The sequence below is a fragment of the Xenopus laevis genome, chromosome 2L, assembly GCF_017654675.1.
Source record: "Xenopus laevis strain J_2021 chromosome 2L, Xenopus_laevis_v10.1, whole genome shotgun sequence".
NCBI classification, from domain to species: Eukaryota; Metazoa; Chordata; class Amphibia; order Anura; family Pipidae; genus Xenopus; species Xenopus laevis.
Window position 1 is genome coordinate 13,340,378 of NC_054373.1, and position 20,591 is coordinate 13,360,968.

Here is a 20,591-nt window from a genome sequence, read left to right on the forward strand (position 1 = left end):
AAAGTTTAACATGTGTTGGTGTTATTTTTTCGTTGGATACAAATTAATTTTTCTTAAAAATTTTTTCATGTTACTGGTCCTTTAAGCAATCTGGTAACTAGGGTCCAAATTCCCCTAGCAACCATGCACTGATTTGAATAAGAGGCTGGAATATGAATAGGAGAGGCTTAAATAGAAAGAATAGCAATAGTAGTAGCAATAACAATAACGTTTAGCCTTAGAGAGCATTTGATTTTTAGAAGGGGTCAGCGACGCCCATTTGAAAGCTGCAAAGAGTCCGAAGAAAAAGGCACATAACTCCTATAGGAGGCAGGGAGGAAAAATCAAGCGCCACACGATGGATCGTTGCCCAGTCGCCGTTTCTGAAGAGCAGCGCATGCAGAGAATCGGTAAGTAATTTCTTAATAAAAGCTTTAAACTGTGTTGGTGGTTTTTTTTTTTTTTCGTTAAAAAAAAACTAATTTTTTTTTTTTAATTATGTTACTGGTCCTTTAAAGGGGGTCACCTTTCAGTTAACTTTTAGTATGTTATAAAATGGCCAATTCTAAGCAACTTTTCAATTGGGCTTTATTATTTATTTGTTTATAGTTGTTGAATTATTTGCCTTCTTCCTCTGGCTCTTTAAGGGCTCATGCACGGCCGTTTTTGCCCGCTTTCCCGTGTTGCGCTTTCTTCTGTTCAGCCACAGGGGAGCGCAGGAGAAGACATACTCAATTATTGTGAAGGGGGCTGTACTCACACAGACGCATGTAAGCGCCAAACGCAGGTGGGACGCAGCATGTTGCATTTCACCTGCATTCGGCGCAAAAACGGCCGTGTGTGAGAGCCCTAAAGCTTTCAATTGGGGTCACTGACATCTTATAAAAAACAAATACTATTAAAAATGTATTGTTATTGCTACTTTTTATTACTCATCTTTCTATTCAGGCCTCTCCTATTTATATTCCAGTCTCTTATTCAAATCAATGCATGGTTGCTAGGGTGATTTGGACCCTAGCAACCAAATTCCTGAAATTTCTAACTGGAGAGCTGCTGAATAAAAAGCTCTCTATATCATAAAATCAGCTGCAGGGGGGCCCAGGAGGAATAGGGGCTCCACGAGGGTCTAATTCATATACAATTTCAATAAATATTAGTAAAACAAGTCAACCTCTAGGCACAAAATAATTTGCTTTGTGGCCCAGTAACATCTAGTTACACAACTGCATTACTATAACTCAAAGGTGAACGATGGAACAAAACATATATATTAGGCTTATTAGAAACAGTATCCAGACGTACATGATATCCAGCTGTTTATTGAAAACTCAAAGCAGCGAGTGAGGGAGGATTGTGGGAGCTGTAGTTCTATGATGGGAGGAGCAGTTGGCCTGGGCTGCACCACGTGAGCCATAAGACTAAGCTGTGGCAATTACTAATTCTGACCGCTAGATGTCGCTGTGGTGGCACAAGTCCCTGTCAGATGACGTCACAGCAGTGGAAGTTGCTACATTGTATGAGGGGGAGCCGGTGACAGCTCTGCGGCAACTCACACTGGGCCCAATACACAACGTGCCCCTCCGGGACAGACAATGGGAGAAGCCCGTGGCCGCTCGGCCGTTTAGAAGCGGAGAGTGCAGAATGGATAAAGGCTTCCGGGAGTTGGCAGCGCACATAGGAGCCTTCCCGACAGCGGCAGCCGCAGAGTCGCATCAGACACCCAGCGACTGGGATTTCCTGGACACAGACATGGAAGCGATCGACCTCCGAGCCCTGCCCACCGCTCTCATCGGCTGCAGCCTGGAGCCCTGTCTCTTCTACGATGCGATGTACCGGGTGAGCTGCTTGTTTGGCTGAGTCCTGGGGGGAGGGGGGAATTTACACAGACTGGGGGTCACTGGGGGGCTACAGAAAGAACACCCAATATGGTGCTTAATCCCCATTTTGCTGCTTGTTATTAATAATAATAATGAAATATAACAGAATTGTGTGTTGGAGATAAATGTAAAGAATTGTTATTTCTCAGCATATGTTCCAATAGCCTCACAGTCAGAGGTCTGGGTGCAAGAATGGGTTAAATTAGGGCTTATGGGGGCAGATTGGGGTGCAGACAGCTGGTGTATATGTAGGTATAGAGTTGGGGTGCAGACAGCTGGTAGGTATAGAGTTGGGGTGCAGACAGCTGGTGTATATGTAGGTATAGAGTTGGGGTGCAGACAGCTGGTGTATATGTAGGTATAGAGTTGGGGTGCAGACAGCTGGTGTATATGTAGGTATAGAGTTGGGGTACAGACAGCTGGTGTATATGTAGGTATAGAGTTGGGGTGCAGACAGCTGGTGTATATGTAGGTATAGAGTTGGGGTGCAGACAGCTGGTGTATATGTAGGTATAGAGTTGGGGTGCAGACAGCTGGTGTATATGTAGGTATAGAGTTGGGGTGCAGACAGCTGCTGTATATGTAGGTATAGAGTTGGGGTGCAGACAGCTGGTGTATATGTAGGTATAGAGTTGGGGTACAGACAGCTGGTGTATATGTAGGTATAGAGTTGGGGTGCAGACAGCTGGTAGGTATAGAGTTGGGGTGCAGACAGCTGGTGTATATGTAGGTATAGAGTTGGGGTGCAGACAGCTGGTGTATATGTAGGTATAGAGTTGGGGTGCAGACAGCTGCTGTATATGTAGGTATAGAGTTGGGGTGCAGACAGCTGGTGTATATGTAGGTATAGAGTTGGGGTACAGACAGCTGGTGTATATGTAGGTATAGAGTTGGGGGTGCAGACACCTGGTGTATATGTAGGTATGGAGTTGGGGTGCAGACAGCTGCTGTATATGTAGGTATAGAGTTGGGGTGCAGAGAGGTGGTGTATATGTAGGTATAGAGTTGGGGTTCAGACAGCTGGTGTATATGTAGGTATAGAGTTGGGGTGCAGATAGCTGGTGTATATGTCGGGTATAGAGTTGGGGTGCAGACAGCTGGTGTATATGTAGGTATAGAGTTGGGGTGCAGACAGCTGCTGTATATGTAGGTATAGAGTTGGAGTGCAGACAGCTGGTGTATATGTAGGTATAGAGTTGGGGTGCAGACAGCTGGTGTATATGTAGGTATAGAGTTGGGGTGCAGACAGCTGCTGTATATGTAGGTATAGAGTTGGGGTGCAGACAGCTGGTGTATATGTAGGTATAGAGTTGGGGTACAGACAGCTGGTGTATATGTAGGTATAGAGTTGGGGTGCAGACAGCTGGTAGGTATAGAGTTGGGGTGCAGACAGCTGGTGTATATGTAGGTATAGAGTTGGGGTGCAGACAGCTGGTGTATATGTAGGTATAGAGTTGGGGTGCAGACAGCTGCTGTATATGTAGGTATAGAGTTGGGGTGCAGACAGCTGGTGTATATGTAGGTATAGAGTTGGGGTACAGACAGCTGGTGTATATGTAGGTATAGAGTTGGGGGTGCAGACACCTGGTGTATATGTAGGTATGGAGTTGGGGTGCAGACAGCTGCTGTATATGTAGGTATAGAGTTGGGGTGCAGAGAGGTGGTGTATATGTAGGTATAGAGTTGGGGTTCAGACAGCTGGTGTATATGTCGGGTATAGAGTTGGGGTACAGAGAGGCGGTGTATATGTAGGTATAGAGTTGGGGTGCAGACAGCTGGTGTATATGTAGGTATAGAGTTGGGGTGCAGATAGCTGGTGTATATGTCGGGTATAGAGTTGGGGTGCAGACAGCTGGTGTATATGTAGGTATAGAGTTGGGGTGCAGACAGCTGGTGTATATGTAGGTATAGAGTTGGGGTGCAGACAGCTGGTGTATATGTAGGTATAGAGTTGGGGTGCAGACAGCTGGTGTTTATGTAGGTATAGAGTTGGGGTGCAGACAGCTGGTGTATATGTAGGTATGGAGTTGGGGTGCATTATGGGGTACAGGGGATATAGTGGCTCAGGCTGCTGCACACAGTGGCTTATTAATGTACAAGCTGATAGGGTTATACACAGCCGGGTATCAGTGCGGGGGGGGGGGGGGTATATTGCATGGGCTGCTGTACACAGGGGGATTTTATTAATCAAACACAGATAACTCTTCTGGGGCAGGGAAGAAGCCTTAAGGTGTGGCCCCTAGAGTGCTAACCTGGAGCATCACATGATTTTATTGCAATGGGAATTACTTGCCCTTATATGTGTGAAACAATGGAATGTGGATGTAGTGACGCCACTTGTAAAGAGCAGTGGCCCTAAAGATGATGGCTGGTTGGGGGGGGGGGGGTTGAATCCTTATTCATTATCTTTAGAGTTTATCTTCCCTTTAAAATTGACCAGTTTGCAGAGGCTTCCTGTGAGAGCTGCCATGTTGCTCATTGTAGGCGGAGATACACACTTCTCTCCACCCACATGTGGGCAGATAGAATAAAGAGGGGCAATAGAAGCCATGTGGGAAGGGGGGGGCACAGAAAGGATCTGCTTGGGGCCCTTGTTTGGCCCCACAGACAAGCGAATATTCTGCTTTGTATGTTTAGCTGTATGTGCACCTGGCTCAGCTTCCCTCACTCTGCATTCCCATTGGTGCATATTGGTGCCAGGAGCACCCGTCAGACCCTGTGGCTGCAGGGGGTCCAGGAGGTATAGGGGCCGCATGAGGCCCTAATTCACATACAAGTTCAATATCGGTAAAATAAATCAACCTCTAGACATTTTGGGGGCCTGAAAAAGAATTTACTGTGGGGCCCAGTAATATCTAGTTAAGTCACTGCCTTATGTGCTTCTGTTATCAGCAGGATTTGGCTGAACTGAAAGACACCACTGAATCCAAACCCTCATTTGCATATGCAAATGAGGTTTGGGGAGGGAAATCTGTGACTTTGTCACAAAACAAGGAAGTAAAAAATGATTTCCCCTTCTCGCCCCTAATTTGCATATGCAAATTAGGATTTGGTTTGGTATTCGGTCGGATCTTTCATGAAGGATTTGGGGGTTCGACTAAATCCATAATAGTGGATTCGGTGCATCCCTAGTTATCACAGGTAGAATATAGTTTACATTGACATTTGATGCAGATCCTTTTACATTATAGAAGACCATGTACAAGGCAGTCTGGTTCTTGGCTTTGCCCATTTGCTGGGGTTCAATTCCGACCAGAGCTCTGTGTGTGGCGACTATGAATGGCAGCTGCAGGTATGGGTGAATATTCACTCTAGCTGGTGTCAGACTCATGACCCATTGTCTACAAGGAGTCGTCTGGTTACTGGGCATTCTCTGATTGCTGCCCACCCCAATCCTAAGGGCTCTTACAGACCAGCGTTTGAAGCTGCGCTCCCCTGCGTTCCGTTTTTATGCGTTCAGCCGCAGGGGAGCGCAGGAATAGACGCATTCACTTTTTTTAATGGGGCTGTACTCACACAGACGCGTGTAGTCGCCGAACGCGAGAAAAATGCAGCATGTTGCGTCTCAACCTGCGTTCGGCGCCTACAGGCGCCTGTGTGAGTACAGCCCCATTGAAAAAAACTGAATGCGTCTACTCCTGCGCTCCCCTGCGGCTGAACGCAGAAAAACGGGATGCAGGGGAGCGCAGCTTCAAACGCTCGTCCTTAAAATAGCTGCCCCCCTCCCCCGAGCTTCCATCTCCGGCATTAATCAGCTAAATGGAGGAAACTATAGCCTGTCACTCACATTTCCAATTAGCATTAAGTTATCAGATAAAGGCAATAAACTAATGACTTAGCACATCCCCCTCTAATGCTGCCAGTGCTCACACCCCCTCCATCTAATTGTCTCATTAGTATAACGGGAGCTCGTCATTCCCCCCTTCCCCCCCCATCACGCTCTCTGGCTTTTATTCTATTAAAAGTGGAAATTATTTTGCCAAAAATTGGGCAAGCTCAAACAACGGCATGGGGGGGGGGGCAGATGTACTAGATACAGAATTTCATTGGTTACTGCCTATTTTATAGATAGTAGTAATATTCTCAGAATATCTATAATCCCCCCGTGTGTCGCTACGTGTGCGTTAGGCTTTAAATGGAAACTAAATTTAGGATAACTAAACATAAGGATTCAGTGTACTGCGCATACAGAATGCTTCTATGCGTTAAACGTGTAAGTGGGAGCTGCCATGTTGTTTGCCTCGACTATGGTTGCCCACATCCAAACTCGAAAGCAGGACACCTATAGAAACTGCATATTGCAGAGCGTATCTCCTAACTAGGGATGCATCAAATCCACTATTTTGGACGAATACCAAAGCGAATCGGAATCCTATACGCAAATTAGGGTTGTGAAGGGGAAAACTTTTTTTACTACCTTGTTTTGTGACAAAAAGTCACGTGATTTCCCTCCTGCCCTTAATTTGCATATGTAAATTAGGGTTCGGATGTGGTTCGGCCAGGCAGAATGATTCGGCAGAATCCCGACCCCAATCCTGGATTTGTTGCATAACTGATGGTATGGGACCTGTTATCCAGAATGCTCAGGACCTAGGGTTTTCCGCATAAGGGATCTTTCCGTAATTTGGATTTTCATAGTCTACTAGAAAATCATGTAAACAGTAAATAAACCCAATAGGCTGGTTTTGCCTCCAATAAGGATTAATTATATCTTAGTTGGGATCAAGTACAAGCTACTGTTCTCTTATTATAGAGAAAATTTGGATAAAATGGAGTATATGGGAGGCTGCCATTCCGTAATTCGGAGCTTTCTGGAAAACAAATCCCATAGCTGTACTGACCGGAGTTTTGGATTACAGTGCTGGGTGGGACTTACAGGAAAGTGGGTGGAGTTGAGTGATTTTGGGCTTGGTCTCACTCTGATACTAGAATAATCTTAGTAGATAAAACATAGATGCCTGGGACTCTCCCTTTCATCAGGTTCAATGACAAAAGTGAACAGTCTCCGTATGTTGGCTTAACATAACCCCACCCACCTGTAATAGTCCGTCGTGTGTTCCACCATGTGAGATTGTGTGGGTGGAGCTAGATGTTTCATGGCGTCTTACAGTGGATTCTTAGCTCCATTGGCACATTATACATATTTTTTTATATACCGTGGGTGTGCAGGAGGGCTGACTATCATTTCATTTATTTAGGACGCTTTAGGGGAATTTCATAAGTGTCCCTTAAAGAGTGGGGGGCTGTTAACTAAGCATTAACCCTAAAAGTTCTGTATGGGCAGTAATGGCAGACGGAACGCAGCTTCCGGCCAGGAGGGAGTGATAAGCTCCGTTATACGTTTTAGATTTGCTATTCCCTGCGAGTGCACATCAGGACAACTGGGATGGTTGCCATGGAGATCCTCGCACGCCCAGCCCATTGTAAGAATGCTGAGATTGTGGTATAGGGGTGAGATATGAAAGGGACATGATTTATTAGAAGGCTGGCACAATTTACAGACAGGGATTTATTTTATTCTATTTATTTACAGGGATTTGTCACCAGGAATGGCACCGTGACATCCAATAACATCCATTTACAATTCAATGGCATTGAAGGAGTTGGTCATGATGTAGAGAGGGATATTCTGAGACAATTTGCAATTGGGTTTCATTGTTTATTATTTGTGGCTTTTGAGTTAAAACTAAAACTATAAAAAAAAAATTAATAATGAAGACCAACTGAAAGTTGCTTAGAATTCTATTACATTAGTACAAGGCAGACGAAAAGATTCGGGGAAACTCCGGAAAACGAAGCGCTCCGAGTGCCATCTTGCCGGCGATATAGATTCTAGCCGGCGGGCGGCAGTTCGGGGAGATCAGTCGCCCGAAGAAGAGACGATTTGTTGCCGGGTGACTAAATCTCCCCGAATCTTCTCATCTGTCTCTGCCCTAAAAGTTAACCCCTTTATGTCTTCATTTATTTGCTTACTGACCTTCACGCCAGCCCCAAACCCGTTCTCAGCACTAGTATATCTGCCAATCTTACCAGTTTCTCCCCATGGTACTAAACTGGCCATACTGGGTGCCAACTGTGAGCAGACGTGGCTACGGGCGTGGGAACATCTGTTGCCATATGTTGCTTGGAGTTGCAGTTGTATGACATATGGAAAGCTGCATGTCTTTTCAAGAAGATTTTCCTGAATGCAATTTTACTTAATGGGGTGCTTCACCTTCAAGTTAAGTTAGTATATTATAGAATGACCCATTCTAACAAACTTTTCAATTGGTCTTCATTATTTATTTATTTTTTATAGTTTTTAAATGATTTGCCTTATTCTTCTGACTCTTTCTATTATTTTTTATTAACATGTATTTATATAGCACCAACATAACGCGTATCACTGTAGCTTTGAAATGGGGGGTCACTGACCCCAGCTAAAAAAAAAATGCTCCGTAAAGCTACACGTGTATTTTTATTTCTACTTTTTATTACTTCTCTTTCTATTCCGGTCCTGTCCCATTCATATTCCAGTCTCATATTCCAATGCATGCATGGTTGTTAGGGTAATTTGGACCCTAGCAACCAGATTGCTGATATTGCAAGAGCTAGTAAACAACTCAAAAAGCGCAAAAAATAAAAAAATGAAAACCAAATGCAAATTGTCTCAAAATATTACTCTCTACATCATACTAAAAGTTAACATAAAGGTGAACAACCTCTTTAATCAGTATTTGTGCAGCTCTTTTACCATCTGTATTGTAGGAACGCTACATATCCTCTAGAGGGGGCTCTGGCACATATTTTGCTCTAACTGTCTCACATATACAGATATTTAGGGACCTTTATTCTGGAGAACTTGTCAGGCTTCATAGAAATGACTGGGTCCCAGTGTTTTCAGCTCTCCTGCACTTGTGTATAGAAATCATTGTGGTTTATATAGAATGCACCACAGCTAATGCAGCTATACTGAGAAATAAAGGCCCATACCCTGTATTGTTTTACTATGTTAAAAATGGAAGAGAAATGCTGTTTTATAATCAGACAAAAATACACTTGTTTGATAAGTTATGTTTGTTTGTTTGTTTTTTAATGCTTTCTTTTTAATTAAAATAATATTTTATGATTTTTAGCTTCTGCAAGTCAATCCCGCTGCTGTTACACATTAATTCAACTAGGGGGAGATGAATGCTGACATCCCCCCTTGCCCTATTAAGAATGGTTTGCTAAGGGCAACTGCCAGTTCAGTTGGCAGTTAGGGATGCACTGAATCCAGGATTCGGTTTGGTATTCGCCCTTTTTCAGCAGGATTCAGATTCAGCCGAATGCTTCTGCCTGGCTGAACCGAATCCAAACCCTAATTTGCATATGCAAATGAGGGGTGGGGAAGGAAAATCCGTGACTTTTTGTCACAAAACAAGGTACTAAAAAATACGCAAATTAGGATTCGGTTCGGTATTCGGCAGAATCTTTCACCAAGGATTCGGGGGTTCGGCCGAATCCAAAATAGTCGATCCCTAGTTTTCACAACAGCTGCCTCCTTGCTCCACGTCTGACCTTCCAGGTATAGATAGATAATTGCTCCAGTGCCTTATTGGATTAGTTTTAACCCATTTAATGCCAGAATTATACAGATTCTATACTTTATTGGCACAGTATTTGACCCACTCATTGCCAGTGCTGAACAGCTTTTATACCTCTAGCATTTTGTTTGCTTGATATTTAACTCTTTCATTACCAGTGTAAATTATGCTTCCTGCATTTCGTTGACTTGACATTTAACCCATCTAGTGCCTGTGTTATTGGTCTATACTGTACTCTGTATAGAAAAGTTTTGTCTCGGCATTTAACCCAGTGTGAATTTTACAGCTTTATACTTTCTTTGCTGCATTTTATTGGCTCACCATTTAACCCAATTAGCTCCACTGTTTTTATACATCTAGCAATTTATTGGATTTGCATTTAAAGGAGAAGGGAAGGTTAAAACTAAGTAAGCCTTATCAGAAAGGTCCACCTAAATACACCAGTAAATCCTCAAAGTAATGCTGCTCTGAGTCCTCTGTCAAAAGAAACACAGCATTTCTTTCCTTCTATTGTGTACTCATGGGCTTCTGTATCAGACTTCCTATTTTCATCTTAAACCTCCAGGGCTAGGGCTTGAGCATGCTCAGTTTGCTCCTCTTCCCCCCCTCCCTTCTCTGCTGTAATCTGAGCCCAGAGCTATCAGTGAGAGACGCAGGCAGGAAGTGATGTCACCAAGCTAATACTGCAGCTGCTATCCTAAACAAACATAGACAGTGTCTAGAGCTGATTACTCAAGTATGGTAAAACATTCTACAGAATAAATATAGTGTTCTATCTTGCACTATTGTAGCTAATCTATTGGCATTAAAATGCCCCATTAGCTTTCCTTCTTCTTTAACCCACTCTGTGCCAGCATTTTACAGCATTTATACTTCCAGTAACGTAGTAGCTCAATATTTAACCCACTTTTATTCTTGCAATATTTTACCGCATTGTATTTCATTATACTGTTTTTATACTTCAGTATTTTATTGAATTAGCACATAATTATTTGAATGCTTGAATGCCATTATTCGTTAGTCTATATTTCTAGTATTTTAATGAATAAGCACTGAATCTAGGTGAGTTTTAGAGATTTTAATTTGTTTGTTTTAGAATTAGCCATGCGGGCAGCCATTCAAAGGAAAAAAGGCTCCGGTTCACATAGCAGATAACATAAGCTCTGTAGAATACAATGAGAACTTTTCAGTTATCTACTATTTAACCTGTGCCTTTTCTCCTTTTTTAGACTGAATGGCTGCCCCATGGCTACACAGCAGCTTGTTTATATAAACTATAGTAGTACTTATCTGTTATCTACTGTGTATCCTGTGCTTGAATGGCTGCCCCCATGGCTACGCAGCAGCTTGTTTATATAAACTATAGTAGTACTTATCTGTTATCTACTGTGTATCCTGTGCTTGAATGGCTGCCCCCATGGCTACACAGCAACTTGTTTATATAAACTATAGTAGTACTTATCTGTTATCTACTGTGTATCCTGTGCTTGAATGGCTGCCCCCATGGCTATATAAACTATAGTAGTACTTATCTGTTATCTACTGTGTATCCTGTGCTTGAATGGCTGCTCCCACAGCAGGTTGTTTAAATATAATGTTCTTGTAAATATAATTGTGTTTCTGAAGCAAACACACCAGTTGTGCCAGTGCAGGGCAACAGTGCCATAAATTGTCATTTCTTTAAAACACTTTTTTTTGGTGTTACTGTTTCTTTAAAGAGAATAAAACTTAAACTGGTAAGAAAGAGAGTTAAAGTAATAGATAAATATCTGCCTCTTAGAAGAAGAAAAAATGAACCTGCTGATTTATATTTGAAGGAAAATCTAGGGTACAGTTTCCAGCATAAAAGCAGAAGTAACTGTTTCACATTGAGCAACATCATTAGGTCATTTGATTTTGTTCCACAAATGACCCCAAAGTGTTCCACTTATTACAATATTTTCCAAATCCCCATGGGTTTAGCCCAGTATTTCCCATAATAACCATTACAAGGTATTTCCATCATCGAAGGTTTAAAGGTGAATCAATCACAGCTCCAAGCAGTAGTTTTAAACTGCAAAATATTTATTAGCAGTGTTTGCGCACTACATGTTTCGGGCAGTGCCCTTTTTCACTTGAAAAAGGGCACTGCCCGAAACATGTAGTGCGCAAACACTGCTAATAAATATTTTGCAGTTTAAAACTACTGCTTGGAGCTGTGATTGATTCACCTTTATGCCTTATCGATTACCAAGGGTGTAACACAGACACCTGAATCCACAGCCACAAAGAATACAGCAACTGTGACCTGAATCAGAAGCATCTTGCTTTCTATCATCGAAGGTTTGTGAGGTTGGACTCTGCAGTGGAGAGTATATATAGAATGCTGTAGTTTCATGTTTGATAGGGTGGCTTTTAACCCTCTGAATGCCAGAGTTGCTTGAGCAACACAATGTAAATATGAGGTTCACCTGTTCATGAATAGCGTCGTATATAATCACAGTGATAAGAAATAGTAATTGAAGTTAACAGCTGGCACCTTTTTTTTTTTTGCTAGAAATTTGTGTTGAAAGTCAATGTATTTTATGTCCACTAGAGGGAGCAAGTTCTTTAGTTTTTTTATTTATTTGCACATTGTCAATATTATGATCCATAGGCTGAGCTGTGACTGGGCTAATAACACTGCCTCTGTTCTGAAATGCTTCTGGATTGACTCTGGACAAAGTTTGTTGAATTGTGCTTATTTTGCTGTAATCGCCACATCAATCCATTCTATAGGCTACAAGCAGTTCTTGGGTGGGACTCAGGGTGCCATGGCAAAATTAGCTTTATATATATATATATATATATATATATATATATATATATATATATATATATATATATATATATATATATATATATATATATATATATATATATATATATATATATATATATAGAAAAAAAGCTGAAGCACACCAGGGTTTATCTCAAAAAGATACTTGGCCGAATCCTTCTGCCAGGCCGAACCGAATCCGAATTCTAATTTACATATGCAAGGGGTGGGGCTTTTTGTCACAAAACAAGGAAGTAAAAGATGTTTTCCCCTTCCCACCACTAATTTGCATATGTAAATTAGGATTTGGTTCGGTATTCGGCCAATCTTTCACGATGGATTCGGAGGTTCGGCTGAATCCTAAATAGTGGATTCGGTGCAACCCTAATAAATATATATTTATTAGAGAGGGGACTTTATATAGTGAATAAAGTCCCCTCTCTTGTAAAATATAAGGATATTATAAGTTACCGAGGAGTTTCATGACCATATAAAAGCAAAAAACGAAGGCCTCGTGTTTTTATACAAGTCATGGAACTCCGAGGTAACTTCTTATATCCTCATATTTTGCAACAGGGGGTACTTTATTTATTATAATACACAACTCACCATTTATAAGGATATAATTTACAGGATATTCATGGCTTTTGTGTATTATATATATATATATATATATATATATATATATATATATATATATATATATATATATATATATAGTCAATATGTACACCGGCACTCACCAAACTTCAATCGAACAATCGAATCCTGGGTGCTCCTCATTTGAAACATGGCCGAAACCGAAACGTGTTGATGTGGGGGATTTTGTAAAACCTCAATAAATTCATTTATTGCTACATCCTTGAGTGCTCCTAGTATTTTCTAATATATATAATTGTAATACTATATGTACTAATATATATAATTGTAATACTATTCTCCCCAGTCTGGGACAGCCTTCAGCTGTCTGTGGGTTCGGGAGGGTTGCACCTCTATACCTTTTGTGGTCAGTTATTAGCTGCTCTGTATGTAGATCTTGTTCAGTGTATATACCCATGGTCATTAATTGTACAGTGCTGCTGACTATGTTGGCTCTATAAATACATCATAGTAATACTAATAATAATAATAATAATAAAAGGCCATAAATTGGGGTACACTATTCATTCTCTATACATTCTTGCCCTTTTTTCTCCATCTTGCCCTTCTTTCTCAGTTTTGACCTACTGTCCATTTCTTTCCCCGAAATCAGTAACAGGAAAGTTGCAGTTCTGGTCCTGTTTTTCTCCGATCTTGCTCTAAAATATCTACTGTCCCATACTTTCCTTACCTGCAGCTCAGTGACTCAGTTTGGACCCAGCTTGTCTCCCACTGTCTCCCATCTTGCCCTACTATATCATCTGTCCTATTCTTTTCCTACCTGCAACTCAGTCTTGCCCTGGTGTCCCCATCTTGTCATTCTATATCTATTATATTACTAAATCCCACCCAGAGATCCTAATGGTCTCTAGCAGATATATCTACAGGTTCTTCTTTTTTGAGCAGCTTGCTCCCATCAGCATGTGTGTGTTTATACCAGTAACTTTCAAGCTAAACTACAACTCCCAGCACCCCTGAGAGTCTTTTCCTGGACATAGTTGTTTAGAAGACCCCGGGAAGTCTGTGTGTTACCCATGCCCAGGGCTCTGGGATCTACTTGCTGTCGATGCAGTTTCCACCACAGAGGCCGATGTCCCATTTTCAGGCCAATGAACTCGGAGCCAGACGTTTTTTTTCTCCTGAATTGTTTCATCATCATTTTCCATGCAAACAAAGCCATAAAATCCAAGACAAATGAATGACTGGCACGTCACCAATCTAAACAATCCCAAGAGGGAACAGGAGAGCATTGGTTAGAGATTAAAGTTGTGTAATTATTCCAGTCCGAGCCAACCACAGCCAATTAGATTTGCTTCTGCCTTAGTGGCCCCAGGTATAGATTTTATCCTATGTCAGCATCAAGCACAAACATGCATAGACTTCTGGAAAGACCCAGGTTCCAAGCATCCTGGATAATAGATCCCACACCTGTAGTCCCTTTCTGTGCTTGTGTTGAGGAGTGTGTATCCTGGTACTCGTGCTCCAACATCCGTTACTGTTACGTATAATGCTTAGAGCCTAAGCAAATGTTATACATGGTGTGGTTGGGGGGGAGGTTTGGCCCAAATATGACAATTACTTTTATGAGCCCCCTGATTTCTGATAATGGCCCTAATGAGGGACCTGTGGACTCATATATGTAAAGTGATGTGTTTGCGTTGGTTATTGGTTTAAATTTTAAATATGTCATTATTTTTTTTATAGTTTTTTTTTAATTATTTGCCTTCTTCTTCTGACTCTTTCCAGCTTTCAAATGGGGGTCACTGACCCCACCCAAAAAACAATGCTCTGTAAGGCTACAAATGTATTGTTATTGCTACTTTTTATCTCTCCTCTTTCTATTCAGGTCTCTCCTATTCATATTCCAGTCACTTATTTAAATCAATGCATGGTTGCCCGGGGAATTTGAATCCTAGCAACCAGATTGCTGAAACTGGAGAGCTGCTGAAAAAAAAAAATGAAAACCAATTGCAAATTGTCTCCGAATATCACTCTCTCCAGCATACTAAAAGTTACATTTAAAACTGAACAACCGGAATAATGAAAAGTCATATCCCTTTAAGATGTAAAACTGTCGGCTGAATGACCCGATTGTGAACGTGAAGACCAACCGCACTCTGCAGTCACTGTGATGAAAGCTTTTGATTGTTCATTCCCAACAATTATGAGCGGAGCCAACATCCAAACATGAGTCAGCAGGACGGGTGAATTCTGTCCCCCCTGCTAAAATACTGATATAATGGGCTCTTTGCAACTGAACCGGCAGCACTTGCTATAGATTTGAGTTGCCAGTGTAGTGAGGATTGCAGAGAATAACCAGCAGAAATTGCTCCATTACATGTTCTAGTGAGTTGGCTGAGAGTATTGTGCTGCTCTAATACATGCCCGGCACTACCAGTAATTATCCTACAATTCTAGTGATCCAAAGTGCCTTTTAATGCAACATCATTAGGAACTCAGTGCTGCGATTCAGCTCTTTCCACCCTGTGATTTTCAGCTTTGCAGAACTCAAATGAATCTTATGTACTTACATGATGTTCTGTTTCAGAGTTCAGCTGAGATAAACCCATGGCTTGGGATTTGTGTCCCCAGTAAATACTGGGTTTGGAGAAATTAAGAAAAAAATGTATGTAATATACTAGAAACCTGCCAATCCGTATTTCTGTAGGGGAAATAAGAGAATATTACCATTCTGGCACTATCCCCTCTTCTTCACCCCTATACTGTATAGTACGCTCCTATTTAAAGAGGTGGTTCACCTTAGAGTTAACTTTTGGGGGCACATTTACTAAGGGTTGAATATCGAGGGTTAATTAACCCTCGATGTTTGACCATCAAAGTAAAATCCTTCGACTTCGAATATGGAAGTCGAAGGATTTACCGCAAATACTTCGACCAAACGATTAGAAGGATTTTAATCCATCGATCGAGCGATTTTCCTTCGATCAAAAATAGCTTATGGGGAAGGTCCCCATAGGCTAACATTGATGCTCGGTAGGTTTAAAGTGCCGAAGTAGGTAGTCGAAGTTTTTTTTAAAAGAGACAGTACTTCTACTATCGAATGGTCGAATAGTCGAACGATTTTTAGTTCAAATCGTTCGAGTCGATGGTCGAAGTACCCCCCAAAAAAAAACTTTGAAATTCGAAGTTTTTTTTACTTCGAATCGTTCACTCGAGCTTAGTAAATGTGCCCCTTAGTATGCTATAGAATGGCTAATTCTAAACAACATTTCAATTAGCCTTCATTTTTTTCTTCTTTTTTTATATAGTTTTTGAATTTTTCTGACTCTTTCCAGCTTTGGGGGTGACTGACCCCATCTAAAAAAAAATAAATGCTCTGTAATTTAACGTTGTTGAGATTTTTTTTATTACTCGTCTTTCTATTTAGGCCCTCTCTTATTCATGTTCCAGTTTCTTATTCAGATCAGTGCATGGTTGCTAGGGTAATGTGGACCCTTGCAACCAGACTGCTGAAACTACAAACTGGAGAGCTGCTGAATAAAAAGTGAAATAACTCAAAAACCACAAATAATAAAAAATGAAAACCAATTGGAAATTGTCTCAGAATATCACTCTCTACATCATACTAAAATTTAATTTAAGGAATTGTTCAGTATAAAAATAAAAACTGGGTAAATATAGATAGGCTGTGTAAAATAAAAAAATGTATCAAATTTAGTTAGTTAGGCAAAAATGTAATGTATAAAGGCTGGAGAGACTGGATGTCTAACATAATAAACTTCCTGCTTTTCAGCTCTCTTGGTTTCCCTTAATTGGTTACCAGGCAGTAACCAATTAGAGACTAGAGGGGCACATGGATCACAACTGTTGCTTTTGAATCTGAGCTGAATGCTGAGGATTAATTGCAAACTCACTGAACAGTTATGTCCCATGTGGCCCCCCTTATAGTCACTGACTAACTCAGAGTTAGAGAGCTGAAAAGCAGGAAGTAGTGTTCTGGCTATTATGTTAGACATCCAGTCACTCCAGCCTTTATACATTACATTTTTGCCTAACTAACTATATTAGACACATTTTTTATTTTGCACAGCCTATCTATTTAGCCACTTTTATTTTTACACTGAACTGTTCCTTTAAGAACCCTTTTAGGCTCCTATAAGGTAAATAGCTCTTCCTTCTTTGTGATTAAAGGGGTGCTGTACCCGTCATGTGGCTGGTACCCTGTACCAATCAGAGGACAGAGATCAGAGGCTTCCTGGCTGGAAAATAAGATATAACATTTATTCTTTCTTACATATGTGCTCCAACACTGACCCTGTGACTGCTTGGGGGGCCCTGGAGGTATAGAGAGGCTCAGCGGGGCACTGACTGATCAGCAGTTTCAATGTAAGTGTATCATAAATGCCTTACTTTCAAAGTTTTGGGGGCCCTATAATGAATTTACTGTGGGGCCCAGTTGGCAGTGTGAATAAGAGCAAGTGAAGCAGTTCAGGCAGTTCTCTAATCCATGGCTGACGGTGCAGGAGGAGACACAGGGGATCTGACACTTCCAAGTGTTTTTATTTTATGTATTTGCCCACAAACAACTCGTTCATTATCCGCTCCCGTTGTAAAGAAGAAAAGCCATAGACACAGGTCGTTGCGTCTCCACCGACATGTGATTTATCTGCCGTCACCTTGTTAGTAAAGAGCCATTGAACATCACAGTGAGGCAGAGAGTTTCCAGCCGTCTTGCCAGGAACGTTATGGGATGATGCAAAAGCCATTAGATTGGTAAATAGGCCCTGCGGGGCCACCTTGTTTACAATACAGATGTTTCCCAGAGGTTTAATATGGGCCGCGTTCTCACTCGCAAGACTTGCTATAAAAGTTTAGTACTGTGAACCCCTCTCCCCTCCAAAGAGTTTGTGTCACATGGCAGCGTCCCGAATGTCACTGCCATCCAATTAAAATCCACTAATGAATTGCTAATGTTTATGGCTCAGACATATTTGCATTTTTCCATTCCGCAATTAAGTAATAATGTTATAAAAAAAAAAGAAAAACATCATCTTTCTATTCACGCTCCCAGCCAGCAATTCCGTGTAGACTGGCCAGACTGGCTGAGTAATCTATATTAACCAATCACATGTCTCCTTTCATTATTCTAACTGCAGTAGAGCAATGCATGACAGCTTTCAGTTGGTTGCTTTGGGTTACTAGACCTGGAGCGTGTAGCAGGAAATGCCAGCTGAGGGTTTGTCAGTTGATGGGATTTTCCACCCCAAAATTGAGCCCCAGATCAGAAATTGGTCAGTAAGGTGCAGTTTTGGGGGACAATCCTTTGCTAGTTGAGTGGAGGGAATCACAAGTGACTTGCGTGTGTCAGTTTTACAGGTCACAGTAATGGAGCATTGTTCTCTTTTTCCATGAAAGGGTCGTCCACCTTTAAGTATTTTATAGAATAGCCAATTCTAAGCAATTTATTTTCTTAGTTTTTAAATGATTTGCCTTCTTCTTCTTCTGACTCTTTCCAGATTTCAAATGGGGGTCACTCACCCCATCTAAAAATAAACACTATGTCAGGCTACAAATGTATTGTTATTGCTACTTATCTTTCTATTCAGTCCCTCATATTCATATCCCAGTCTCTTATTCAAATCAGTGCATGGTTGCTAGTGTTATTTAGACCCTAGCAACTAGATGGCTGAAATTGAAAACTGGAGAGCTGCGGAATAAAAAGCTCCAAAAAATTACTCCAAAACCACAAATCATAAAAAAAGAAACCCAATTGCAAATCATCTTAGAATATCAACCTCTACATCATACTAAAAGTTCATTGAAAGGTGGACAACCCCTTTAAGCTCGAATGGAGTAAATATCTCTTCCTCCTTTGTGATTGAAAATAAGAAATAACATTTTTTCTTCTTTTTTTTTATTGTGACCTGCCCCAAACAAACACAAGTCCTCTTTGCAGCCTTGTACAACGTTGTTGCCCATACTGTACCCACAACTGTCTGGGAACTAAGACACCGCTGCACAATTAGTCGCACCCACACAGACAGATTCCAGCAGTTGTTTAGTTCATTGGCAGTAGAAGAATAACCCTGAACAGCTTTCTTATCTCTTTCCCACCCTCTTACTGTATTCATTGAGGGCTATTCCACACGGGGAGATAGCCACGCGTTTGCGGTCGCGGCGACAAAGCGCCGCGCCAGTCGCCGCGACCGGCGCAGGCGACAGTTTTGTATGGGCGCCTATGTAAAAACGCCTGTGCTAATCACACGAGGCGATGCGCTTTTCAACAGTCGCCTGAAAATGCCTCGCCAGGCTTTTTCAGGCGACTGTTGAAAAGCGCATCGCCTCGTGTGGTTAGCACAGGCGTTTTTACATAGGCGCCCATACAAAACTGTCGCCTGCGCCGGTCGCGGCGACTGTCGCGGCGCTTTGTCGCCGCGACCGCAAACGCGTCGCTATCTCCCCGTGTGGACTAGCCCTGAAGGTTTCTGTGCAACGGTGGTGTAAACAATAGTAACACTGCACCCTTTAACATACAGTCTCTCTCTCTCTCTCTCTCTCTCTCATATGTCTCGCACCTTGATACAGAAAGTCCAATCCCAGCTGTAAAGTATTGGCTCCCAAACCAATGTAAGGGGGATGAGGGACTAGTTATGGTCACTGTTATTGGTCAGATGGGGCCTGAGTAAATGTCTGCAAAGGGGTAGGCCTAAGCCTGACGAATTTAAGTCACAAAATGTGATGGTACTCTTTCTTTTTGCATAGCATTGCTTGGATGATCTCTTGGACAAGCATAATAGGCAATGATCCAGACACTCCTGCGTTCTGATTGGCTCTGAGTTTGACATCACCTGTGTCACAATCTTTGGGCAGAACCCATCAATCAATTCAGTGTCCCTCTGCCAGACAGGCAAGCGTCAGGGCGGCTTCATCTCCGTTCAGCTTTACAAACAATTCTGTTCTACTTGAATTTCACATCCAAACAAGCGAAATTGTTTTTCTGATGAAATTCCCGAGCCGTTGGCCAGCCTGGCATTGTTTGTGCAGAGAGACTGGTGAGGATACGTCGCAACTGTCACGGTACATTAGCTGGAGAGCTGGGAGAGCAGCGATTTCCATTGGGTCAGCATCATGAGACTCACCTGAGCAGCTGTCACTGGAAATAAATCATCGCTGTTTCAGACAAGCTTTGTGGCTACGTGGGCTTTGTCTGGCCCAGCCGGCAACAAGTGCACCCAAATCCAAATTGTAGCTTCATACTGTGCAAGAACTGGTGAACGGAACTGGGCTGCAATACAGCAACGAGACCCTAGCATGTGATTTTAAAGGGGAAATATCCCTTTGTATCTATATTTCCATGTCACTCCTGGCAAGCATTCACCAATGGGTTAACTGCCCTGCGGGCCTCTGGACAGGACCTCCCCTAACAAGTTTAAAATGAGAGCACACCCCCACTTACTTGTCTTTTTTGTCCTGTCCAGAGGCCGGATGGATGGAAGAAGGCGTTTGAAGCAAGTGCCTTATTTCCAGCACGAGGGTGCTTTCTCTGTCTCTCTCTGGCATCCTCGATGCTGAAGTCCGATACTCCCCTTGTAGGGGTTAGTGGAGGAGGGCCGTAGAGGGCAAGAACAGCCTAAGGGCCAAGCTGTTACCTCCCGTTTAAACGGGTTAGGTGGGCGATGCTGCAAGGTGCGGACGCGCCTGTATAGAAGCGTCACAAGCGGAACCGGAAGTGACGTCATAACAAGACGCGAGGTGCGCTTCGGTGTTCGTGCG

At 42.1% G+C, this 20,591-nt stretch overlaps 1 protein-coding gene and 1 long non-coding RNA gene across 5 annotated transcripts in view; both read left to right on the forward strand.

Moving 5' to 3' along the window:
• Positions 1–1,431: 1,431 nt before the first annotated feature.
• Positions 1,432–20,591, forward strand: part of rcan1.L (regulator of calcineurin 1 L homeolog) — a 76,698-nt gene continuing 57,538 nt past the window's right edge. The window contains exon 1 of the mRNA XM_018244784.2: positions 1,432–1,815. Within this exon, the coding sequence (XP_018100273.1) occupies positions 1,432–1,815 (384 nt within the window). The remainder of the gene's footprint in view (positions 1,816–20,591) is intronic.
• Positions 1,916–3,878, forward strand: LOC121399815. Of its 4 annotated transcripts, none has more exons than XR_005965283.1 (4): positions 1,916–2,108; positions 2,139–2,442; positions 2,587–2,700; positions 3,227–3,878. It is a non-coding gene; the product is annotated as an uncharacterized LOC121399815 (long non-coding RNA). The 4 variants fall into 4 exon arrangements; XR_005965281.1 differs by having other exon boundaries at positions 2,139–2,252; positions 2,549–2,700; XR_005965282.1 differs by having other exon boundaries at positions 2,139–2,738; positions 3,265–3,878.